Source organism: Gallus gallus, chromosome 4, assembly GCF_016699485.2.
Source record: "Gallus gallus isolate bGalGal1 chromosome 4, bGalGal1.mat.broiler.GRCg7b, whole genome shotgun sequence".
NCBI classification, from domain to species: Eukaryota; Metazoa; Chordata; class Aves; order Galliformes; family Phasianidae; genus Gallus; species Gallus gallus.
Window position 1 is genome coordinate 13,632,853 of NC_052535.1, and position 26,269 is coordinate 13,659,121.

At 40.8% G+C, this 26,269-nt stretch overlaps 2 protein-coding genes across 12 annotated transcripts in view; one reads left to right on the top strand and one right to left on the bottom strand.

Moving 5' to 3' along the window:
- Positions 1 to 17,769, top strand: part of AMMECR1 (AMMECR nuclear protein 1) — a 100,458-nt gene extending 82,689 nt beyond the window's left edge. The window contains exons 4-8 of one of the 9 annotated variants that reach the window (XR_005859824.2): positions 3,525 to 3,639; positions 6,646 to 6,736; positions 8,446 to 8,542; positions 11,223 to 16,309; positions 16,452 to 17,769. Coding sequence is in view for 3 of the 9 variants with exons in the window: in XM_040700149.2 (XP_040556083.2) it covers positions 3,525 to 3,639; positions 6,646 to 6,736; positions 8,446 to 8,542; positions 16,008 to 16,308 (604 nt within the window). In the remaining 6 variants the exon portion in view is untranslated. Of the gene's footprint in view, positions 1 to 158; positions 1,203 to 2,958; positions 3,032 to 3,524; positions 3,640 to 6,645; positions 6,851 to 8,445; positions 8,543 to 11,222 lie in introns of those variants that run through there. The other 8 variants (XR_005859826.2, XM_040700149.2, XR_005859828.2 and 5 more) reach the window with 8 other exon arrangements.
- A 1,604-nt stretch (positions 17,770 to 19,373) lies between these two features.
- The window catches only part of TMEM164 (transmembrane protein 164), a 43,066-nt gene continuing 36,170 nt past the window's right edge, over positions 19,374 to 26,269 (bottom strand). For 2 of the 3 annotated variants that reach the window (XM_046940035.1, XM_046940036.1), the window contains one exon: positions 19,374 to 26,086. In XM_046940035.1, coding sequence (XP_046795991.1) covers positions 25,880 to 26,086 — 207 coding nt within the window. In that variant the 3' untranslated portion in view covers positions 19,374 to 25,879. The remainder of the gene's footprint in view (positions 26,087 to 26,269) is intronic. The other variant, NM_001012886.2, reaches the window with a different exon arrangement.

A 26,269-nucleotide genomic window follows, 5' to 3' on the forward strand; every position in this document is an offset into this window, starting at 1 on the left:
TCCTCTGGTCTCATACATTCAGCATAGGCAGACAGAACATTCCCTATGTAGACAACCTGTACAAATAAATGCATTCTCCTTGACCTCTCCCTTCAGTTTGTTCTGTTGATTGTTTGTGAGCACAAATTTCTCCAGCTAAATTCTGGTTTTGCTTACAGGGACAAAGCTGTTCAGAATGACAGAAACAAACTGTAACATGGGATCTGGAGATGGGGAAAGGAGGAGCACAATATCCTATAGCGAGCAGTTGTGGTGGCATCAGAAACTTGAATTCCAGTCTCTGATGGGTTTGTTCTGCAGATTGCTCACTTGTTTTCAGCAGCAGCAGTGCTAACACTGGACATGTGTGAAGATGTCTGTAGTGCTGTAGGCATTAGGGAACAAGTTCAAGAGTATAAGAGTGTACAGACCGAAAAAGCACCAAGCCCTTCTGAAGGGATTGTCTCAGGTCTGGCTGAAATGGCACTATCATGTGAGAGGCAGTGCTGTAGGTATTGTGAGGTAGTTATGTGAAAGCAAGGCCTTGTGCCAGTTTCAAATTAGCGAATAATGGAATTAGCCAGTCAAGCTTACTAATAGCGTGTGTACTACGTACTGTGCTGCTCTGCTTTCACTAAAGTTCACTACTTTTGTTGGCTGTGTTTGCCTGAGGCTTTCTGCCTTTGTCTGCCTTTCAGCTTGCACTGCGTTCACAGGAAGGTTTTGTATCACAGCTTTTTATCAGTATTCAAATTCATCATAAATCACCCATTTTGTGTTTAATTATCACTGCATTTGAGATGTGGCTTACACGCCATGTATGATGTTTGTTTCCATATAATTTAGAAGTACCTTAAATTCAGGACGGCTCCATGTCTAGCAATGCCAGCACAGCAGATCCTCAGTGAGTGGGACTTTGCCTGGACTTCAGCTTGTGTGGTGATTGGGATCAGGCTTATCCCACAGCGCACGGCCTTTGCCGTGAAACATTTAAATTCACAAATGCATTTTGGCAGCCGTAGGAAGGGGAAGTGAATGCTGGATAAACTCCTCGAATCAAGCTGTGCCAAAAAAAAGAAAAAAAAAAAAGCCTTTTCTGTTTTTCTGATGGTTATAAATTCTTACGATAGGTGAAATGTTTTGCATGGGAAGATTGTTGCACACGTTATGAAAAACGGGGTTAAACAAGGATGGCATATCCATGCATGCTGTTGTTTTATAAGGTACCTGAACTCATAGTTTGTTAATGAAATGGTGTTTGTTTCTTTGGCTGCTTTTCGGTGGTGTATCCAAATAGCTGGGTTATATGATCGAGGTAGAGTATACCTCAGGGAAATGAGAAATTTGCATGTAAGCAAACTTGCAGCAGCACCAGATTGTGTTTGGATCACATTTTTGTTAAACAAAATATCAAAAGAAGGTTGGGGTTTCTGATGAAATTTCAAGAGTATTTTTGCATGCACTTATTTAATAAACTCACGGAGAGATGTTAAGTGCAGAGATCCCATCTCTGGCTCCGAATTCCTAAGCTTCAAACAGCTGGATTCCCACAGCATTCCAGGCAAGCACACTCTGGGTATTTGTGTTCTTGTATTTATCCCTTTTGCCGTCTGCTGCTGATTACTGTTTAACACTAAGCAAAATGGACTTCTAGTTTGAGCTGTCCCTGTGTTCAGAGTATCCCTCCCTTTACGCTTAGATGTGTTTTTCCTATGTGGAGGAATACGAAGGCTGAATTAGCCGCTCATATTTTCATCTGTCTGTCTTCAACTGTGGCCATGTAAGTAGATCCCTAATGACCCTAAAACATCAGGTAACAGAGAAAGGTAACTGCCTGATTTCCCGCAGTTGCACAGCTGGCTTTGCAAATCCCATCAACAGAATCTTGGAGAAGATCATCTTTGGTACATCTTCAGTGAAAGTCATTACTTAAATATCATGGACACTGTGCTTTAAATCCTGTTAGTGTTCCCAGTTCTTCACATGTCTGTTTGGCACTATCCTACATAAATAAGAAGTTTGTCTTGGTTAGTTACGTATTGTCCCAACATCTTTTCTCCTTGTCTATGGCAGGTTTGACTAGGCTTGCCTAAAATTACTCCCAAAACACTGGGTAGAACAGACCTATCATCTGTTTCCTAATTTCACAATGAATGTGTCTCCATAATGACAATCTGAATATAGCAATTTTATAATGTGAAAATGCCAAAGTTTGGAGAAGGGCCTCCATTAATTCCAATACTATGTTCTATTTATTTTTGTAATTGTAGCATGTCTGAGAAAAAGCCTGCTTTCCTCCCCATGTCACTGAAACTGAAGGGTTCTATTTTAATTCTTCAGTGTATGGCATTAATTCAAGATGGAATGCTATTTCTGGTTAAATGCTTTTGTTTGCTTTAATAAAGTTAGACTGCTCTTTACATAAAGTGATGATATCAGCTATGTTCTGAAGGCCATGGACATGGCTGTAACTGTATTGGCCAACAGCAGCCGCTGGCTGTAGGCCAAGCAAAAGGAGTAAGAATGATCAAGTTGTTTAATGGAAACATGTGAAGAACTTGGTAGTTATTTAACAAGTCTCTTAATGATAGACTCTCCTTACTTAACAAAAAGCTTAGTTAGCAGATTACTGTTTTTGTTGAAAGTGAGCACATTTATGTTCATCTGTCATATCTAAAATCCTAAGAAAACAAGAAATGATGGGATACCATACTTGCCTTAACCTTCCCTTTTGCAATTGCACCGGTTCTTAACCAAACTCATGCAAGTAGATTCTTAGGTGTTCCTGTTGGTGGTACTGCTTACTGTCTGTTCACGCTTTACTTTTCAACGGGTCCTGGAACACACAGAGAAGGTTTTTCCTGTTACTGAGTTCTGTCAGTTAGGTTTATGTTCATCTGTAGAATGGTGCCTTAGCCTGAGGGTTAATGTAGCTGTTTGTAAGCTTCCATGTTACTAATCATTACCTCTGCTTTGCAGAACACCTTCAAGTCCTGTAGGTTTGCAAGTGTAGAGCTCCTGGATGTTTTTACCTTTCTGTTAACCTTTGCCAGTAAGCATGAATATTTTCTTTTTGTAGAATATTGTGTTTGAATGGATTTTTTTTTTTAACTGAAGAATTAAATTCCACAGTTTGATTACTGTATTACATGTTTGATTTTTGCAGGCTGTAAAATTTCCCCTCTGTATTGTACAGTTCAGCCTTTTTCAAAAGGGATTTACTAAATTGCAGGTAGAACAGCTATTGTTCAACCTTTTCCAAAACTTTCTGGTGGTTCATTAGTAAGTAGAATCCTCTCAGGAAGGAATGGCCCTCAGAGCTCCACCTGACTGGCCAGCTGAGAAATCTGAAGCAAATGTCTAAGGAAAAGGTTGGGGATGTTGGTCAGTGTGTTGTGCTGACATCTGGATTACCAAACTGGTCATCATTTCATCAGTTGTTGAGTTTTGGTGTTTTTTTTAATGATATTTTTCAATTGAGTCATTAGATCTTTGAACTTTATTTAAAAAAAAAAAAGTATGAAATTCTGTTTTGTCTTCAACAGTGCCCTTAAAGATAGTCGTTTCCCCCCAATGACGAGGGATGAGCTGCCACGGCTTTTCTGCTCAGTGTCTCTACTCACTAACTTTGAAGATGTATGTGACTACATGGACTGGGAGGTAAGGATTTCACATTTGCTAAGAAAACGTCTTTGATAACCATGAGTATCTCTAGCAGAACTCTCGCTGTTTAAATCATCTGCATGTATTCAATGTAGTCTCTGTATGACAATCTACACAGATTTTTTTTTTTGTGCAATGATTCAAGGTGCCATTTTGGTAGAACTGCCATTGCCTTGAAAGCCTGAGCCAAGAAAATGGAATACAGTTGATTCCATTTGTCTTCCTTTGCTTTCAGAGCAAGTGGGCTGCATGGACAACACAAAGCCCTGATACAGTGAGGCCACGTAACTGACAGCTCTTGTTTTCCTGTGTTCCTTATGCATAGAGCAGAATCTGTTTTATCTGACTGGTTCTAGGAAACCTGCGTGCATTCTCTCAGAGCAGCAGCATGAAAGCCACAGATTAAGAAGCTTTTAGAGTTATTTCTGGGAAGGTGTAGTGGAAGAAGTGTTGTTCTGTGTTATGTTCTTTCCCAAATTACTTGGTTTAAGATGCTTGCAAAAAAGTAAATTACTGGATTTACGATCAACTTCTCATCTCAGCCAGGATGATTGTCGTGTTGTACTTTTAGTCTATGTTTGAACAGATGGAAAATTTTTTGAAGTTGTCATATATGCTACTGGACGTGCTACAGTGCCAGAGACACCTCACAGATTGAGTACTTTCATGTAATAATGACTTCCTGACAACAGTGGCTTAGCCCTACTAGATATTTAGGAATTCTTAGTAGAAAAAGAGGTTTTCTCTTGGGCCCACACATAACAAATGTGCATTGAATGGAAATGTCATTTGTTGTTACAGTGGTAGAAGGCACCATGGAATGGTGGTCTCCACCTGTAACCTCAGCACTGTGAATTTTACAGGAGCTGAGAATCTAATAAAAACGACTTAAGTCATAACTTTCAAATTCGTATGAAATAATGGAGGATTTTACTTTCAGTGCCCTCTTTGTGTTTTATGCAGAATCCTTGATTCCTCAGCAACACTGTAAACAAGCTTAATGCAGAAAAGTAATTCTGTACAGTTGTGATTCACTTTCATGAATCTTGTGATTCTTCTCATTGGAGAGTCCTGGTTTATGGAAGAAGAATGGAAGGGTCAAAAATACGATAGTCCTTGCATTATTCATTTGCTAGCTTGTTCTCTCACTTAATTTAAGGGTTTTAAAACCTTAGTAAATTTATGGGAATTCTCCCAAACAAGCCCTTACTTCCCATCCTAGTGTACAGTAATGAAAACAGTTTGTGCTGATGGGACGTGTTTTGAGAAGACGCCACCAAACTGGTGGACTTATGGATAAATTTTTCTTCTATATTTTCTTTTATTCAGGAAAGGGAGTAAGATCGACAAAGTGTTCTTTTCTGGTAGTTTGCAAATCAATCTGTCAGCATTCTCCTAGCATGGTGCCTAAAAATGACTTGGTGACTTTGCTGAGAATTGCCCAGTAGGAGCAGATTGGAAACTGGTATAAACGTAATAGCTGACAGTGACCTCGTGGAAAGGCTTCATGAAATTCCTTCCATGGTCTGCTGGTTAGTGCTTGCCTTTTAAATATGGGTGAACTACTCTTGGCTGTAACAGTCTGACACAACAGAGCACCCATCTTCATCTAATGGCAGTAATCACACATTGTATGGATGAGATGCGATTTCAGAAGGCCTTGAGCTGTGGAGGGTTGATGTGATGCTTCTCAGGAAGTTGGAGGCAGGTTGTACTTTATGGCAATCTGAAATAGTGTTCTTTTAATTTGATACCGACCTTTTTCTGTTCTAACAAAAAGCCTTTCAAAATTGATATGGGCAAAGATGTGCAAAGGAGTGTTATTAGAATGAGATGTTTATGACTTAAGTGCTGATCTTCCTTTGCAGTGTTCTTGCAGCTGCAAAAACATACTCTCTTCTCATTTTAGCAATAAACTAAGTAGATTCTAGCCTCTAACACCATTTCTTTTTACTTTCAGGCTCTTAAAGTTCATAATTACATCATCTGAGTATACAGATTTGAACTTTGTAGTGGTTATATATCCATTTTATGAATGTTAAGTAATGAAATACGTTAAAATTGGCAGCAAATTCAGTATGTTAGCCTCTAATTTTTCCTTTGTAAGGAGTGGTAGTTTCGTGCAGAAAGCTTGTGGAAACTGTGGCCAAGACTTCTCCTGTTTCTCTGTGCTTATGGCATGTATAAAAATCACAGACCTTAAAAAGTGAAGTCCTAAAATAAGCAAATATGTTAATTGACCAAGTGGTCATTAGGAGCTCTGTAGATATCCCTTAGTTGTTTTTTCACTGTCATGTGGTTATGTTAAAAGCAGTTGTTGCTGGAAAAACTATCAGAGTGTTTCTTATTACATTTTGAGTTGAAAAACAAATGCCATGGAAAATACCATGTGATGGCCTTCTAAATATGAACTCATTTTCTAGTGTAAAGCGGGGAACTTTGGATTTACATAGGAATAACATCTCAATATTTTGTGCATGAAAACAAAAATATCAGTTATTAATGTTTTGAACTCCAAAGCAGCTTATTGTTGTTGTGCCTTGAAACTGGCAGTTCTGAAACAAGGCCCTGGGATGGTACCTGGCCTCTTTCTTTTTTGATAACTCTAGTATGAAATACTTCTACTGCCTTGAGATGGGTAGGTTTGGTTTCTGTAATGGCATTCTGCCATGTTGCTCTAGTAGCATGGAAAGGGAAACTGGAAGCTGAATGCTGTCCTCGTACACGAGCAGGAATTTTGAGGGCTTCGGGATCCAATTGGCAGTGACTGGTGGTCCAGGGATTTTGTCAGCAGTTGCTTTTGCACCTCAGCTGGGTTGTTTTTTGGTTTTTTTTTTGGTTTTTTTTTGCAGAAAGGTGGCATTTGGGTTGAACATCTTCTGCAACTGTTTGCAAAATGGCATTAACCATCGGAAGGTTTGCATGTCGAGCTTTATCGTGTTAGAAATCTCTTGTATCTTTTTTTTTTTTTAATGTACTAATAAAACTGCCAATTTCTTGCAGGTGGGTGTACATGGCATTAGAATAGAATTCATCAATGAAAAAGGATCAAAACGCACCGCCACCTACTTACCGGAGGTTGCAAAGGAGCAAGGTCATTGTTGCGCTTTATTTCATATGATCTGGTGAAGAATTTAAACATACGTATAAATCTAAAATGCAGTATTTGACCTTGCACTGATGTCAGATGATGGAGCAATATTTAATTGTAAGAAAAGACTCTTCTGTAAAATGCCAATTACGTGTCTGTCTCAACCCCCCTGTAGGGACTCAGTAAAAACTGTAGCTGTTCTGAAGCAAATTCTAACCGTAGTGAAGGTGTAAGAAAATAAGTGGTGGAGGGGTGGTACAGTGCTGCTCCCTACCTTCACATTTTTGCCAAAAGCTGTTAATTTCCATGCAATTGTTACCCTGTGATTTTAGACACGCAGAAGCTCTGCTAATATGCAGGCTGTCTGGACAGTGATCTTAACCAGCTGATTTATTCCCAGGTTTGCAGTGGTGAAGCTTTTCCCATTAGGTGTTTGCTTCTAGTATTTAATTCCTGCTATGAACAGTGGCTTCTGGGATTTTGGATGGGTGGGAAAGGGTTATTTTCATACTGCAAGTCCAAAATAAGGTTACTGAGGTGGCCCTTTCAATAGGAGGACAGACTTCAGTTTGTGCATCAAAAAACTTACATGTACAGTAGCTTTTGTTGAATAGCTGTTTGTTGAGCCAAGCTACTCACTGAAGTTTCTTTCTTTGAGGCTTAAAAGTGCATCTCAGCCCTTTGAATTTCATATTGCCACTTCTTCACTTTCCTTCTGGTGCACCAAGTAGTAGCAATGAAACCTTCATTAACAGATAATAGATAATTTGGTTTCTCGGTGGTCACTTAAAAGCTCAGGCGCCTTACAAGGCAGTTCTTTTCCTTTTGCTATCTAAGGTTGGCTGGTTACCAAAGGCTTCTTTTGTTCAGACCTTTGCTGATCACTTACACACATTTTTTTCAGTATTTTTTTTTTAAATTCAGGAATTGGGGGAGAGGTTAAATTTCTTACTTGTGGTAGACAAAACATTACAATCTGACTCTTAAAATTAACCAAAATTGGTTTTGTCTTTTTTTTTTTTTTCCTGTTTTAAAAATGCAGTGTGACAAACTGAACTTAAGCGCATCTTTGGGAAAGAAGATGTCTATTGTAGAAATATTGGGCTTTTCAAAATGGCCGTGTAGGAGTTTTGAATAGCACGACTTTATTGAGAACAGTAGTGAATCTGAATTTTTGTTGTGTCACTTCTTTTAAACTAACCAGCCTGCTGCACATCGCAGGTGTTCTGAAATTGAAAATATCACTCTCAACTTTGCAGTGGTATTTATGGGGAGCGCTTATGCCTGGAGTTCTCTCCACCCATTCAGTTAATAAATCTTTTGAATTTTCTTTCATACAGAAACGAAACTTTCCATGCTTCCAGAGCCATTTAGGATGTATGATCAGACTGTGATGAATGATCTGAACGACTCAGAAAATTGCCATTTTGTTTGTCATTGTCAATCACCTGGATATAGTGGGTCCACTCATAAAAGTATTTCAATCACGAGATAAAAATGCATTGTTGGTAGAGCAAGCTTTATGCCTGATGAAATGCTGCTCAGAATCTTTCCCACAGCTATCTCCTACACAGGAGAATGTCCCATGTTTCATACATAACTTCGGTAGAGCAGTTGTGTACCAATATCACTGCGTATCGTGCTGTGTTTTTGCAACATCTGTTCCTACTGCTGTAATGCTCATGAATTTTTACCACTGTGAAATTCAACAGGATGGGACCACATTCAAACCATAGATTCCTTATTGAGGAAAGGAGGCTACAAAGCTCCGATTACTAATGAATTCAGGAAAACCATAAAGCTAACCAGGTATGCATCGCGGGGATACTCCTGATAAGCCCTGTTGGTTTGGTTTTAGTGTGATGAGTTCATTTCCTGGTAAGTGGTTGTTTCAGATGTTAACAGTAAGCTTTCCTGTATGTATTATTAATATTTTCTTTCTTTTCACAACAGGAATTCTGAGAGTATCTGTGCATTGCATTAAATGCAGTAGGGATTACAAGCACTAAGCAAGGAAGAAAGGGCTGCTAAGTAGCTTGCTACATATATACCAGGGAGTGTATATATATATATATATTTTGTTTCATAACTCTGAGAGATCCTTGCAGCGTATCAGCTCTGCAGTTTTACAGTTCACTCATTGGCTGCAGTGGATCTCAAGGGTCTGTTATTAAGGGGGATTACTTGCCATTGTCACGTTGTATTGGAGCAGTTGGTGCTCTGTGGGGCTGCTGCTTTGGAGGCCGTGCAGTGCCCTGAGCTGTTCAGCTCTCCGAGCAGGCGCTGGGGCTTTTCCCTCCTGCAGAGTAGGAGCTTCATCTCCTAACAGGTGCTGGGCATGCAAACTGGATCTGACAGGTGGTGCACTGGCTTGACTGCATCAGTTATTCTGGGAAGGAAGGCATAAGTCCAGTGCTTTATTTCATACTCAGACACTGTTGTATGTTGTGTGCCCGTTGTAACACTTGTTTAATGTAATGTGCTCATGAGGGCTCATTAGCAGGTCGGAGCCAAAATGTTACAGAATGGGCCACAGATGTTCCACCTGTAAAATTGTAGTTGTGAGGTGAAATGTGATTTCAGACATGAAAATACTGGGCTTCTCATGATTGTTAATGCGCTCTTAGAAGACAAAGAGCTGAGATTTATTTTTTGTTTCAGTTCCCAATTTTGTCACCTACATCTAAAATGCTTGCCATTACTTAGCAGTGTTTGTTTAGGCTAGGCAAAAGACAGAGCATTTCTCAGAAAACTGTTTTCACATTAGAAGACTCTCTCCCTCATTCAGTGTTGTTTTGGATAAGGAGAAAGACTTTGTCCTACTGGCTGTTCGGAATTCTGCTTTCTAGCAGGGAAATGATTACTGGGGCATTGCTAAAGAACACATGCTGTTCTGAGGGTTACATTTGGGAGGAAAGGATAATGGAATCCAGCTTACATTTTCAAATGCAGCTCCCCAGTTTTCTTGCTGTCTTATTTTCAAGAAGAATATATAAAATATATGGTGATAACTGAGGGCATGAGTAGCTGTTGGAGTTCTTAAGTGAGACTTTCTGTACACCTCAGTGAAAAAGGGATATCTTTTTCCAAGACTCAAAACTTCTGTATAGCACATTCATTCTTCCAGCTCCATGATTTTGTTTGAAGCAATGGCATACCAGTGCAGAACAAAACAACAGTGTTCTGTTTAGTATATTTAGTTTGACATCCCAACCACAAAATCACAGGCCTCATGAGTGGAATAGACCAAGTGTGTTGTTTAATATTATGATTTTTTCCATCTGTGATTCTACACAGGCTGCCCTTGGCCTGTTTTGACTCACTTAGAACCAACTTCATTAGTTGCCAAGCTTATTGTTTAGTTCCACATTGGCGGGGAATTGATGCACAGATCAGCTTCCTCATCAGATGCAGGGAGCACTCTGTGCACCACTCGCATCACTACGAGAGGAGCTGCAGCTCAGCTGCGACCAGCAGCCGTTTAAGTCAGTACATCATTAACCAGCACCATTGTATCAAGTAAATGTGGGCACTGCGGTGCACTGAAGCAAAAAGCTGCAAGCATAAGGTGTTCTGCTCCGTCCGTCTGGCAGAGGCAGCAGAAACAAATGTGTTTGCCACCTCAGTTGCTGCAGTTGATAACTCAGCAGTAGTTTAAATTTCTGTGTTGGGCTGCGAGTACAGGCTGTTGAGGCCTGTGTTGTGCTTTTTCAGACCTAAAAGGGAAAAGAACAAACAGAGCAACTCCAGAAGAGAAATGTCACAGACAGGGGAGGTGGCAATATTTTAAACCACTGTAGCTGGATTCACCAGCTCTCATCTGTAAGATCTCTTATGCGAGGTCTTTCTAAGTGACATCTGTGGCAATGTGGAATAGTGTTATTTTTATGTAGATTTCACAGTTTTACAGATAAGTGTAAATGTGGCAATATGTTCCTTGTTGTCAAACAATATCAATGCAAATTTATCTGAAGTATTCTTTTGTGGGGGCCCAGTTCTGCTTTAAGCTATATATAGTTCAAAAGGGAAATAACTTCATTTAATGTAGCTGGGTTTATTTTAAAAGCGGAATGTGCTAGACATTACTTCTTAAAAACAGCTCTGGAATCAGTACTGCTTGTTTACAGGGCTTTTCTCCTAGGTTATTTGTAGAGAGTTGGCTGATAATTTGGGACACTCTCAATAAATCATCCCAAGTTCAAAGGCACTGAGTAAAGTAGTAGGCAACAATTTTTAATGTTTTTTTTTTTAATATTTAAAATATTTTTCATAAACATTTACATTGTGACTTGTCATATGATTCAAGAATAACCCCCCAAAACATGGTAGTTCTCTCCATGCCCTTGTGCAACTAAAGTTTGCCCTTATTCCTAATACCAGAAGTACAGAACTGTTCTCATCATTAAACGTACAACTAGCACCATATTTTTAGTGCTGCTCAGAGCTGCCCAATGAAAGTTCTTGAATTTGCTTCTTTGTTCTTTTTTAGGTACCGTAGTGAGAAGATGACCATGAGCTACACAGAGTACCTTGCCCATCGTCAGCATCATCACTTCCAAAATGGCATTGGGCACCCCCTTCCACCATACAACCATTATTCCTGACACTGAGCCGCATGACCAGTCACTGGACCTCTCTGCAGACCTCTTCCCAGGAGACCCTGCCCCTTCTTGGTCTAGTTATCTCTATTACTGTACCATTTTATGATGATAGTTTCCGTTGCCATTTTGAGGCTTCTCCATAGTTGGTTAAGCTCATTGTGGCAACGGGAGAGAAAACTGCATTATTACAAAGATCCCATACTTTTTTATTGAATCACTGCAGATTTTTTTGCAGCATATATAGCCCTTGGGTTTTTTATGAAATGTTAAATTTCTACTTCATTAACATTGAATTATATCAGTCAAGACTTTCTGTGACTGTGGATGGAAGGAAGAGTTTAAGGATTACAGTTAGAGATTCTTTGCTCAGAAAAAAAAAAAAAAAGGCATTCATGGCTTTTTCATTAATAGCTCTGTCAGGGATTGAAACATATCAGATTCAGGTATTATATTAGACAATGAATTGCATTCTCTTAACCTTCTTAGTAGTAGTCTGTGGTACAATATTTCATAGACGTTCTTCTTTCCTTTGAGTTTTTCCATGAGCTCCTTTGCTCATCCATTCAGGTCTCCTGCCATGGTTGAGCAAAGAGCTCATGGGGGAAAAAAAACCAAAGGGAAGAAGAAACTCTATGAAATATGGAAAAAGGACATGGCCACTTGGGAGGAATATAGGAATGCTGTCAGGACCTGCAGGGATGCAGTGAGGAAGGCTAAGGCCCACTTGGAATTAAATCTGGTGAGGGAGGTCAAGGACAACAAGAAGAGTTGTGGTTGTTGGTTTTTTGTTTTTTTTTTTCCAGTATGTCAGTAGCAAAGGGAAGACTAGGGAAAACGTGGGCCTGCTGCATCCCCAGTAACAGGAGATGTTGAGAAGGTAGAGATGCTGAACACCTTCTTTGCTTCAGTCTTTACTGATTAGACTATCCCTCTGGAACCTCAGACCAAGGAGGTAAGAGAGTCTGGAGAAAGGAAAACTTCCCCTTGGTCCAGGAGGATCTGGTCAGAGATCATCTAGGCAAACTTGACTCAAATCCACTGATCCCGATGGGATGCACCCACAAGTGTTGAGGAAGCTGGCAGAAGTGATTGCCAAACCACTCTATCATCTTGGAGAATGGGAAAGGTGCTCGAAGACTAGAGGATAGCCAGTGTCACTCCAGCCTTCAAAAAGGACAAGGAGGAGCTAGGAAACTGCAGGTCAGTTGGCATCACCTCTGTCCCTGGAAGGGTGATGGAACAACTTCTTCTGGATGTCATCACCAAGCAAGTGGAAGAGAGGTGGTTATCTGGAGTAGTCAGTATGGATTCACCAAGAGGAGAAATCATGTTTGACCAACTCGGTAGTCTTCTGTGATGTCATCGCCAGCTGGGTAGATGAGGGGAGAGCAGTGGATGTTGCATACCTTGACTTCAGCAAGGCTTTAGACAAGACTGTGCAGCCATTCAACAGGACAGGTACAGGTTGGTGAGCTGGGCAGAGAAGAACCTGATGAGCTTCAGCAAGAGCAAGTGTAGGGTCCTGCATCTGGGAAGGAATGACTGCATGCATCAGTAGAGGTTTAGGGGCCAGCCTGCTAGAAAGGTGTTCTTCAGAGAAGGAGCTGGGTGCTGGCCATGAGCCGGCAGTGTACCCTTGTGGCCAACAAGGCCTACTTTGTCCTGGGGTGCATTAAAAAGAGCATGGTTGAAGTAGGTGATCCTCCCCCTCTGCTCTGCCCTGCCCTGGTGAGGCCACATCTGGAGTACTGTGTCCAGTTCTGGGTTCCCCAGTTCAAGAAAGATATCTTCTAGAGAGAGTCCAGAGAAGGGCCACAAAGATGAAGAGGGGCCTGGAGCATCTCCTGTATGAGGAAAGGCTGAGAGACCTGGGGCTGTTCAGTCTGGAGAAGAGAATGCTGAGAGAGGATCTCAGCACTGTGTATAAATATCTAAAGTGTGGGAGTCAAATGGATGAGGCCAGCCTCTTTTCAGTGGTGTGCAGCTACAGGATAGGGGGCAATGGGCAAAAAAACTGGAACACAGGAAGTTTGATAACAAACACAAGGAAGAACTTTTTTACTGTGAGAATAACAGAGCACTGGAACAGGCTGCCCAGAAAGGTGCTGGAGTCTCAATTTCTGGAGATATTCAAGACCCACCTGGATGCCTTCCTGTGTGATCTGCTTTAGGGGACCTGCTTTAGCAGGGGATTGGACTCAGTGATGTCCAGAGGCTCCTTCTAGCCCCTAGAGTTCTGTGATTCTGTAACAGTATCTCACCCCTGCAAGATTTCATGCAGCTATAGGTGTAGGTCGCTCTGAAAGTAATGCCTCCTATTTATTTACATGGAAACTACAACAGATACAAAGAGCACAGTAACACTACTTGATAGAGAAAATTCTCAGCTACAAAACACTAGTTTTCAACACAGTCATCGCCATTAGCAGAGACTGCCCCTCTGCTGCCATCTGTCACACAGCAACAAAATGTAATGGATTATTGGTGGGAAGGTTCAACCTCTGCTGCCATCACACAGACCTCTGCCTCTGACTTCATGGGCCAACATCATAAAATAGGAGGCATTACTTTCAGAGCAGCCCTTGTACATGTCCTTCAGCTCGTGCACACAGCTATAATTTGAAGGCTCATAAACAAAATGCTTTTCTGGATATGGAGAAGCAATTAAACGTAATAAGAGGTGAGCAGTGTGCTCAGAATCACGTGGTTCGATTGAAAGTACATGACATAATCCAGTAGGATACCTTTATCTCCTGTTCTGCACTGGAAGCTGAGGGCAGCCCGGCCCTGTCAAGCCTACTCATCATCATGCATTTGTAATGAGACAGCGTCTTTCTGATGATCTCAAATTAGAAGTCACATTTGTTTTTAGAAACAGGTTGGTGAGTAGCAGATGTCATATTAGGAAGAAAATGGAGTTAGATTTTAGTGCCTTTGACTATGACATGATTATACTTGCATATAAAATTCATAGAAAAAAATATTGCAAATGCGCCAGATGTTCCAGCAATCTCCGTTGAGTTCTCTGCTGCTCTGGCGTCAGGTTCTGGGGATTTTCTAAAGTGAGGTATTTTTCATTTTCTTCAGCTTATTTTAGAAAAGAAAAATCCCTGTTTTGTTCTTGCCTGTGCTTTGAATCTGCTGGGTTTTATCGAGTCATGAATAGTTGGGTACCTTGTTTTAAAAAAAAAAAAAAAAGATTGTGTTGTGAAAGAGCACAGGCCGCGTATGCCATAATTTGTACGTGTTTTCATCTATTACAGGAATAGTACTTGAGAGCTGTAAGTACTTTATAATAATTCTCCACAAGGGAGGAGAAAGAGAACTGATGAGAACTTCTAACAGCTGTAAAAATAGGATTTATTAAGCGGTATGTGTGGTATGGTTGCAAGCCGAGTGTATGCCAGGAGCTGCCTCCTTGCTCACGTGCCTGCAGAACTCCCACTGATACCCGCTGTAGTTCAGTGCGCGTTGTAGGGGACTCCACATCCCATCTGTTATGGAAAAGACCTTCCTGACATGGGCGAGTCAACTATGGCAAGCAGAAATTCCAGTTACTTTGAGTAACGAATGTTTTTCAAAATGCACGAGATAAATTAAGATCGAGTTAAGGTGTTAAAACAAACAACAACCAAAAAAAGGCTAAAAATGTTCCAGAAAACGGATCCGGACAAATTACCCCTTCCGTGAGGTTACAACGCCACGTAATTTGTCCGGAGGTTCTTGCAGGAGGTCTTTTGTATTCCTTCATCCACAGCATCCGATGTCCAAATATTTCCATTTTCAGTTGTGATGCCTTAATTTATAAGCAGAGGGCCTGAGATGTCGGGAGCCAAGAGGTGCCAGGCAGACGCTGCAAAAACTATTAGATGTTTATACAGAGGCTATTTTGGATGATACTGTTGTCTTGTTTCTGCTTGGGGGGAGCGGTTTCGAACGGATTTGTCTTCAAGTGGGAACCGTGAACCGGTGGCTACCTGAGAGGTGTTTTGGTTTTGTTTTTTTCCTTGCCCTTATAGGGAAACTGAGCACAAACCGAACCGTTCTGCTGCAAAAAAAAAAAAACAAACAAACAGACGAAACACAAAAAGTCCTCCGACCCCATCTCTGTCTGTCATCTCGGTACGGCGCGCCCGCAGCGCTGCGTCGGATCATCCTTAGGAGTTTTTTAAAAAGATCTATTATATATATAAAAATATATATATATATGTATTGAAAGGTGCTAATCAACCTCAAGCAGGTCACGTGACTGGTCATGCGGATCTAAAATCATATCAGATTTTTTTTAAAAGATCTTCGATATATGCAGATGTTATACAGAATTTCTTACCAGTGTAATAATAATGTACTGATGAATAAACAATCCTGCGGGTTTTTAAGGACAAGGTCAGCAATACTCCCCACCATGGCTTGGGGGGGAAAAGGATAGTTTTGTCTCCTTTTTGTATACAGCGTAATGCACAACGCATTTTCGTCTCTCTCTTAGTAGCCGTTGCTTACAAATAGAGTTAAAAGGGTGTTATACAAACTGTAAAGGTGTGCTTTTAACGTGACTTAACGCCAGACCCTTCTGGACCCGAGTTTTGTATCACTAATTAAAAAGCTGTTACAAAGTCTGCGGTCAATCAGGTCGTATGGTATTTTTTTTTATTATTTTTATTTTTATTTTTTAGAAAAGATTGGAAGGATCAGTGTATCTACAGTGTTTGTAGGGCACACCTACCTCCTCAGCACGCCAGTGCTGGGAATACTGCGCATTGTTGCTGTGTAACCGCGGGGCTGTTGGTCCACGACGTGCAGTTCACTGTGACTGTGAGGGGCAGTGGGACAGAAGCGCTCTGTTGGCCTAAAGTGAATCCACAGTTGCTTTCACGAACGCCGTTCCCTCGTCGTTTTTACCCTCTCAGATATATTGCTGGATTCAGACGTATTAAATATGGCTTTTTAATTCCGGGGCACTTCCTAAGAAGTTAAGGTACAACCAAGTAGCTGATTTCACTCTTTTTAAGTTGGAATGCTGATTTTTTTTGATAAGCACTAATCCATTTGCCTTATTCCTCGAGTTTGTTTTTATTATTATTATTATTTAATTATTCTTTTGCTTAACGTTTCTGAAGTCCCCTTCTGTAGACTGAGTGAGGCAGCAGAAGCCCAGACTGACGTGACGCTGTTGCTCAGCCGTGCCTCAAGTGGCCTTCCTTCCGCCTGGACCGCTGTAGCACTGACCCGGCACCACCTCAGCCCCGACGCTGGTCGCAGCAGGGGGAGGGCGCCTGAGAGTTCCGACCTCAGATACAATACTAAGAGAGTCAAATCCATTTGCACACCCTGGCGTTTGTATACGGACCTCTTTACTTGTCTTCAAATGTGCGGGTTTCTAAAACTGTTGTCTGGGGTAGGTTACATCTCTTGTGTGTGTTAGATCGAACCAAAGAAGCCTCCAGCCATGCCCAGATGCTGCTCCTAAAGCCTGCCTTCCAGTCCTTGCAAAAGCCCCGCAGGATTAAATGTGTTAATTTTTTTATTTTTGTACAGTTTCTAACTGATTTTTGCTAGTGATGTTAATTGAATTAAGTTTATTTGGGGAGCCTGAGTACCTCCCCCACCTAAATAAACTGGTGACTTTCCTTTTATGTTAAAAAAGAAAAAAAAAAAAAGAGAAAAAAAAAAAAGAAAAAAAAAAAAAAGGAAACCCAAAGTGTGCCTCTAAGATTTAAAGGGTTTCTGCTTACATTTATTCTTAAGACCAGCAATGATTCTTTATATAGAAAGATATGTTGTCCTCGTTTTTTATTACTGTTGAATAAAGAATACAAACCTCTTTCTTTGCTCTGGACCCAGTGGTGGCGCTGGCACAGAAACGCACTGAGAAAACAAACTTTTGTTTGAAACTTTTGTAACAACCTATGACTGTTTTTTGTATATCAAAGTTGATTCTTTTCAAAATATTTGGATCTAGTTTCTAAGTTATTTTAGTGTTTTATATGTTACAAAAAAAGAGAAAAAAAAAAAGAAAAAAACCTTTAAATGGCTCACCAGCATCCTGAGTTATCGAATGCAGTGGTGACACACAGTGGGCTTGGAGCTGCCTGGAGTAGCTGACAAGGCCTCTCTTTTTTTCTTCCTTTCTTAGTAACTTGATTGATGACAAATTATATCACAGATTACCTGAACCCCCTTCCTTTATAACTAGATCCTCCTTCCTTCCACGTTTGATTGCTCTTAGTGTGAAGAAACTGTTGAAATGGGCATTTTAATATAAGTATGGCTTAAAAAAAAAAAAAAAAACGATAAAATGGGGAAAAAGAAAAAAAAAATTATATAGAAGGTTATCTGTGGGTCTGTGAGATATGGCTGTGGAAAGATATTGTAGTAGTTTTAACACTATTGTTATTACCTTTTAAATCATTTACCCAATAAAATAAGGAAAAAGAAGCACCATTTCTTTTCACGTTTCTCTGCTTAATCGCGTGGCTTTGTCAGTTGATTGCTTTTTTTGTTTTAATTTAGGCCTTCACAATCAGTGTTTGGTGGCAGCCCACGGCCTGCTTCTGCAGGGGGATGCTGAGGGAGTTACAGCTGCAGTTCAGGTCTCGTTCTGTGCTTCTTACATTGGACTCTAAATGTTGCATGCTGGCCAGTAAATATGCTCTTATGTACTGGATTGAGTTCAGTTTCACCTTTCAGAGAATAAGGATTTCTGCTGTTTAAAAACACAGTGTTGTAACCAGTACAGTGTGTACACTAGTACAGGAAAGGAGACAAGATCAGTGCAGCAAAATGCATATCAGAGAGTGCCTTGATAGCACCTGGAATAATTTCACTACTTTTTCTCATTCCTTTCCAGGTGTGATTTTGTAGAGTACTGAAGCTTGCTTTGCTGTGAGGGATTTCTCTGGTCTGGCAGAGCTAGCTCACCTGAAGGCTGACTGCCTTTCTTGGAAAGAAATGTAGCGCAGGGTTTGCACTGACTGATGCTGGGCTCCTGTGAAGGTGGGAGATTAAGGAAGAAGTCCTTTTCCCCCTTCCATCCATGCTTATACCACAGGGATGTTTTATTTGAGATGGGTTAGGAGAGCATTCCCGCGAAGCAACAGAGCCACAATCCATCTGATGGCAAAGCACAGTGCCCAGGCATGTAAAACTGACATGAATGCCAACGTCCACTGCACTGAGAGAGAGGGATGTTCTACAGGGTAAGTGTTAGCCAAAGGGCCTTTCCTCGCCCTGTAGGATAACTCCTGCAGCAAAGCAAGGAAGTTGCAGCGTTGCCCTGGAATTCAGCTCTGAATGGGGAAATGTTTCTGTTTGCCTTTGACTAATTCATTTTCAATAAGTTTCCTATCTCTAGCTGAAAATACTTTGAAAACAAGAATAGTGGCCTTTAGATGTGGGTAACTGAAGGGAAAATCTGCTTGTGTAAATAGCTTCCATTGCTGCCCTTTCAGTATTTTACAGACTTGGTATCATTTGGCTGAAATGGGCAAAAGTCTCCCCTGACCCCACAGCCCATCAGAGTGCAGCAGTAGACACAGCTTTCCTCCCCACAGCCTCCTGCTCTTTCTACATCAGCCACATATGGCGTTAGCACAAAATAAAAACCAAACTCATGGGACAGTACCAAATATTGGGCAGTTGGGTTATTGTTCCATTCAGCATCATTGCCGTGTACTTATGTGTCCTTTTAATTACAGCCAGAAGCTTTTCAGAAATGCAGAAATGATGGCAGTTGTTTGCCATCATCTGCGTGTGAGATTGGACCGAAAGCCCTTCTAAATTATACTGTTCTGAGCTGAAAACTTCTGAACTTTTTCTGTCTTCCTCTACTGAGGTGACAGAGTACGAAACCTAAAGAAAACCCCACTCTACTAAAACTGTGGCACGAAACCTTAAAAGCAGAGTAAACAAAACCATCATAATAGTGCTTCCAGAGCTTTCCTACATAAAGATGAACAGGATAGTTGGAAGAGTGACTTAGAGGATTAGCAACAGTGAACAACAGGGACACAGTGCCTAACACGATTAGAATGACAACAAAATGACAGTACCATTAAATTGCATTTATTTGTTTTAATTCAAAGGTTTAAGAACTGTTTGCCCAGTGAGCTGGACAGAGGGCACACCAACCAAAAAAAAAAAAAGAGACCAAAATACAAAAACAAGTACACAAGTTATCCCTTATTTGTAAATGTTACCTCATAACCAAGTTTTAGCACATTAAAAAGTTTACAAAATTCAGAACGTTCCTACAAATTATTCAGAACTAACAGCATACGTGGCAGCCGAGCCGCTCCACAACCAGCCCTGACATTGCCATTCCATTCTGTGCCTGGGTAGCACTGCCCTTGAACAAGAGCGTTAGCTAATGGGAACCGCCAGCTTCCAAGGACCACGAATGTGCTTCAGCCCAGTCCCCGAGCAGTTCCACTTCCCCGGCACAGGTTGGTTGCTGAGAGCAGTGTGGGTATGCGCCCTGCTCTGCCTGCTGCATCCTCTGCAGCATCGAGATAATGACTCCGTAAATGCAGAAATAATTTAAAAAAAGTACAAAATTGACCCTGAAGAAAAACAGCATTTAAAAAAACAGCTTGGTTTTAACTAAGTTACAATAAAGCTGCAAGACAAGTATACAGCAATATCATATTGAGTACAAGATCACAAGAATCAACAGATCTGTTATGTATCTTGTCACTAAAAATGAAAACATCAGCACTGATCCATCTGCCCATAGGAACATTCCACCTTCTAACATATGATATATGCCCTCCTTTTAGCTTTTTCTGAGCCGTGTTAACTATTAGAAATAATTTAATTCCTAAGTATCCACCTCAAGTCAAACAATTTAAGGTGACAAGTGCTAGGATGTGACAAAATGGCCTCAAGTTGCACCAGGAGAGGTTTACGTTGAACATCAGGAAGAATTTCTGCACAAAAAGAGTGGTCAGGCGTTGTGCTGGGCTGCCCAGGGAAGTGGTGCAGTCCCCATCCCCGGAGGTATTTCAGAGACGTGTAGAGGTGGCACTGAGGGACACAGTAGGTGAGGTTAATGGTTGGACTCCATCTTAAAAGGTCTTTTCCAGCCTAAATGATCCTGTGGTCCTCTGACTTGCAAACAGCAAGAACAACATCAAAGTCTATGGTTGTCATTAGGTATGGATGCACAGGAAGCAAATGCCTGTGGTTTAGACGCAAGAATTGGAATATAGAAGTAAAATACAGTACTTGAACAGTTGCACGTAGCCATTTCTGAAAGGAAAATACAATTAGGCTTTACAAAATGTTACAAAATATACTAAAATATCAAAACCCTGACTGTGGCCAGAGATGGAGGGATAAATCTGTAAATGAGGTACTCCATAGTTTTAAGGTATGCAAATGAATGACTTTTCATGTCTCCCAGCCTCAGCAAGGCAGCATCTGCTACAGCACAAGTGAGCTTTGCTTATAAGCAACATTTGTCGAGCCCTAAGATGCTGAACCGAAACCAAAGTACAGGTGTGCATTCGGAGCTTTGATTGATTTATATAATTATGATCAAGTGCTGTTAATTTCACCCTTCAGAAGAAACAAAACGTAAGTCTCTGGTGCTTAAACAGAGGGAAGTTAAACAGATACAGTTCATACAGTGCCTACAGTGCCTGAATCCTTTAAAAAGTTATCACTGCATTTGTACTGGACAGCTAGAGCCTTGGCACAACTATCTCAACATTCACAGGCTATCACCAGATCTTATGGTGGGTGCAGAAGTTTTAGCAGCTCATTTCTGTGCCTTGGAAGGCTACTTACACAAGGTCTGCATAAACGAATCAATGCAAACAACTTCACTGTAGTTACCAGAGCTCCATTTCTGTGTATGCCTGGAAGTAATTCAGACGGTCATTCACTGACAGAAAGAGTAATCAGTTTCATTGCTCCTCACTTCTTCTGTTTGAAGTGTCTGTGGTACTAAAGAGTATAATATACAGTACACAGATCTGTTCAAACATCTGCCTGCATCCGTAATTTCTCCAAAGTCCAGACTTAAGCACAACTTTTCCTGGTGTTGTGCATGACTTGCTAGGGGACAGCAAACCAATCCACTTCAGGGGGAGTTTCTATAACTTGCTTGAACACCTCTAAAATACAAGCTACTGCTAAAAGGAAATAGTCTGCATGGCGATACCATCAGCCTCCTGCTCTGCACTGTATCTACTCCTAGCATCTTCATAACCGTTAGTACTGAGAAAAAAAGGTTTACTGATGCTGGAGGGCCAGGACTTACCCTTTCAATCATACATCGCACTGCTCCAACATAAAACATCACCAGGCTCTGGTCAACAGCTTAAAGCTACTTTGACATCAATTCTGTCCATAGGGCCACAGGAAAGAATGCCCATCAGCATTTACGAATAGCAACATAGTTTTACTCTTTAATTTCCAGCCTAAGTAAGAAAAAATTACCAGAAAATCATCTATACAGCGTAACTGTTCATATAATAAACCATTCATGGAAAGTCTGCCAGGGAACAGATATTCCCTTATGAAGGCTAAGTATTCTATTTTACTTCTCAAACCAATTTCCTACACATTGAATAAGCTCTGCCATCTGCATCTTCCAAACAGCTATTCAAAACAACTGAAGAATAAAGTATGTGAATTTCCATTGATGTTTCCGAAGTTCATTCCCTTTCTACTTCCCTTCTGCCCTATTCTTCCCCATATGTGAAGCTTATGTCTCCGGTGCACTGACAACATTCCATACAGCTATACTATAAACCAAACTGAAAGACTGTTTAAAAATGGGTTTCAGAACGCGCTGGGGGGAATTGTGACCTAATCTAGGTGTTCCTGCTCCAGCAGGGGGATTGGACTGAAGGAAGGGATGCCCTTCAGAGGGATCTAGATAAGCTGGGTCACTGGGCTGAGGTGAATGGGATGAGGTCCAACAAGGCCACATGCTGGGTCCTGCACTTTGGCCACAATAACCCCATGCAGCGCTGTAGGCTTGGGGCTGAGTGGCTGGATGACTGTGAAGAGGAAAGGGACCTGGGGGTGTTGGATGATGCTCGGCTGAACATGAGCCGACAGTGTGCCCAGGTGGCCAAGAGGCCAATGCCATCCTGGCCTGTGTTAGAAATAGTGTGGCCAGCAGGAGCAGGGAGCTGATCATCCCCCTCTACTCAGCATTGGTGAGGGTGCCAGAATATTGTGTTCAGTTTTGGGCCCCTCACTACAAGAAAGACATTGAGGCCCTGTAACATGTCCAGAGAAGGGCAGTGAAACTGATGAGAGGTCTGGAGCACAAGTCTTATGAGAAGCAGCTGAGGGAGCTGGGATTGCTCAGTCTGGAGAAGAGGAGACTCAGAGGAGACCTCATTGCACTCTACAACTTCCTGAAGGGAGGCTGTGATGAGGAGCGGTTTGGCCTCTTCTCCCAGGCAGCAAACAGGACCCAAAGAAATGGCCACAAGTCGTACCAGAGGAGATTTCGATTAGACATAAGGAAAAACTTTTTCTCTCAGGGAGCGTTCAGGCACTGGAATGCTCTGCCCAGGGAGGTGGTGGAGTCACCACCCCGGTAGTGCTCAAGAGGCGTCTGGATGAGGAGCTACAAGATATGGTTTAGTGGCTTGTGGTAGCAAGGGTAATGGGAGGACAGTTGGAGGAGATGATCTTGTAGGTTCTTTCCAACATTGTGATTCTATGATTCTATGACTAGATAGACTTCTGGGGTCCCCTCCAATCCCTGACATTCTGTGATTCTGTGGATAAAAGCTCAGCCAGCTTCATTGATGGTGTACAGCAAGTAAAAGAAGCCAGCACAGCTTACCATCAAGAAGAGTTTAAGACTCAGCTGCCCTTCTTCCCTCTAGATCCCAGTGGCTCCACTCTCCTGACATTCATGAAATCCAGATGCCCATAAAATCCTTACTGAGCGTAATAGCCAAATCACTTCTCTTTGCTGAAATATTACATTCAATTAAACATTTTAGCATCTTAAGCCAGAAGTTCAACATGCACCAAAACCCATACTGGGGAGGTATGAAAAAAAATTGAGAGAAACTCTTATTTCCAAGTCAGAAGGACTTGAAACTTTTTCAATTTTAAGAAGAGACTGCACCGAGCTTACTTAAACACTTTTTGCTTCCTTAGTCTTAACTGACCAGAGGCAGTCAATGGTGATAAATACGAGCTGTTTCAGACTTGTCTCTAATGCTCCAAAGCGTATGATTACACATGGGAAATGCTGGTTTTGGTGTTTTTTTTTTTTTTAAACAGGAAGGATTAATCAAAAAAATAGTAAAATTAGGCAAATAATAATCTAATGTTTGCAAAATTTGGCAAGATCATCCTACTGTAATAATGTTGGATCTAGTCTGGTTTAGAAGCAACACAAGGCATTTTGCCAAGCCTTAAGTAAATAAAAACAAATCAAGATAGACTTGACAATAACTGCGGGAAGGGAAGAACCACTGTACAGGTAGCTGTTCATAGGATATGAATAGGCATGAATATTCCTGCTCACCTTAGCATCTCTCAGCAACATCATGTATTTCATCAACTGCAAATGAAATACTGGCTTGAATTAAGCATCACATCAGCAGCTAATTAAGTAGTCTTCCACAGATGGGTTCGGGCCTTCAATGTTTTCTTTAGCTCACCCCTCCACAAATACACAACACATGCCCTGTTTTACTGAAGTAGTAGTGAGATGGCTCAATAAAATGAATTATGTACTTAGACATTTGCAGGATCAGCAATTCACAGTCAACTCTATGAGATTTTATTCTTACTATCTAGTGCTTACCTTTCTCAAACTGAACAATGTAGTAGTTCAGCCTGTGCAGCTGGGACTAGCTATACATGCTTCATAGTTTAGGTCAATCTTACATCTCAATTTATAGTAAATAGTACAGGATGTTTACTTTATAGACATGGAAGAAAGCCAGAAGCTAGTCTGTAAATTTGAATGTAATAGAAAGGACTTCTAATGAGAGATCTACTTAAAACAAACAAACCAACCAACCAAAACATGCAAAGTGAGAACATTTGGAGAAGTCATTTGTTCCCTCCCCAATTATATTCTTGTCTTGTAGAAAAAAAAAAAAGTCAACCGCTTATCATTCTTACTTCTCTTCTTGAGGTATAAAACAACTGTACCTTAACATCAGAATATATCTTCAGGTGATCCATCCAGAGGAGGTATGACGGTTTTGGTTTTATCTTACAAGTCACAGCTATGACAATGCAATACAAGTGGCAACTAACATTTCGTACAACACAATTCCTGCAGCCCTGAAATACAACAGTCTGCACAACAATAGATCTACAGTTAACTATCTGGAAGAACACAGTAAAGATGTTCAAGCTTTCCCCCCTTAGCCAGTTTACTATTTATAATTCTCTCTACTTACATCCTTTTCTACTCCAAAACTCATGTTGACAAGAAGATCTAGCCATACTAGTAAACTGGAACGTTGCTTTTTCAGTGGAGGCCTGTGCTGATATCACATTCCTTTTTATACTTTTGTACTGTTTCAAAAATCAGTATGAAGAATGCACTAGAGCTATGGAGGCAGAAAATTGTTTCCTCACCAACTGCTCTACTAAGGATCCGGGTAGAATAGAGAGGAGGAATGTTTAAAATGCTACTAAGTGAAAAAAGAGAACCGTTTACATTGTACGTTGCATCTCTACTCAGTCTCCAGTCTAAGCTAAGTGACAAAAGTATTTTGTTTAAAGGCAGGTCAGTATTGTTGATTAAATACCTACCATAATTTACACATAGCATGGGCTTTTATATATATATATATATAATTTCTATGTGGTGTTTTTTTTCTACTCACTCAAAATCATCTCCAAAGCATTGAGATCCGATGGGATCACCAGACAGACATTTATACTTAGCAGGCTAGAAACCAAAGTATTCAGTTAAAAAAACCAAAAACACAACAAAGTATTTGAAAGAGTTATTGTTCCCCGATGTTTTCAACCAGCTTAAAGAAAAACACAGTAAAACTTCACTGCTTTGCACTTACGACCAGGAGATTAAGTGTACATTGTTCCACCGTGACCATTTTGCAACATTTAAGTACTAAGAGTTAAGCCATGATGATGCATTTCAAGACGTGTTCTGTTCACATCAGTAGAGAGTTGGAATTCAGCTTTATTTCCTATCCTGTGATATAATTGCGTTAATGGAAAACTTGTACTTCGTGGAAAATCAGTCAAAATGAGGTAGCGCCGCCACTCTTTTTGCTGGAATGTAGGTAGATCCTCACCTAATTTTAAAGGGTAGATTAGCAAGATTCTACTGTAATCTACACAAAATGTACAGAACAGGAACCTCTTCCAGAATAAGGCCACTAATGTTGCCATTGGCAGTAGGCAGTGAAAAACAGCAGTTGAAAGAAAAACCCTCAATTGATAACAGAGGTGTTTCTGAGGCCATAAACTGTAGGGAGAAAAAAAATAAACACATTGTCTTCTCATCCCTCCTCTTTGTTTTCCAGTATCAATATAGGTGTTTCTGCTTCCTGTACGTACTGCTCCGTGGGGAGAAATTTCAGTCTATTTTCTTAGCTGGAAGTCTAAACAAGTCCATACTACATTTAAAGATGGGGTCAGCACAGTAAAACAGTAAGATTACAAGCTTCCCATGAGTCATAGTCATGACAGTCTGATGTCCAGATGCCCAAATTCGATACCAGCGCCCATAAAAAGGATCTGAAATGGCTGGGCATAACATGTTGTTCAAATTCACTTCTGTAACCTAGGAAAGGGACAACAAGTTTATAAATTAACATGATTTGTACTGCACTGATTCAGGCACCAGAAATGATAATTTTAAAATTACCATGATAATCAGAGTTGTTGAACAAAGGATTGTCACCTACACACAAGCAGGGCAGCTTTCAGAAGGAAAGCAGATCTGAATTCAGTTGTGCATTTAATA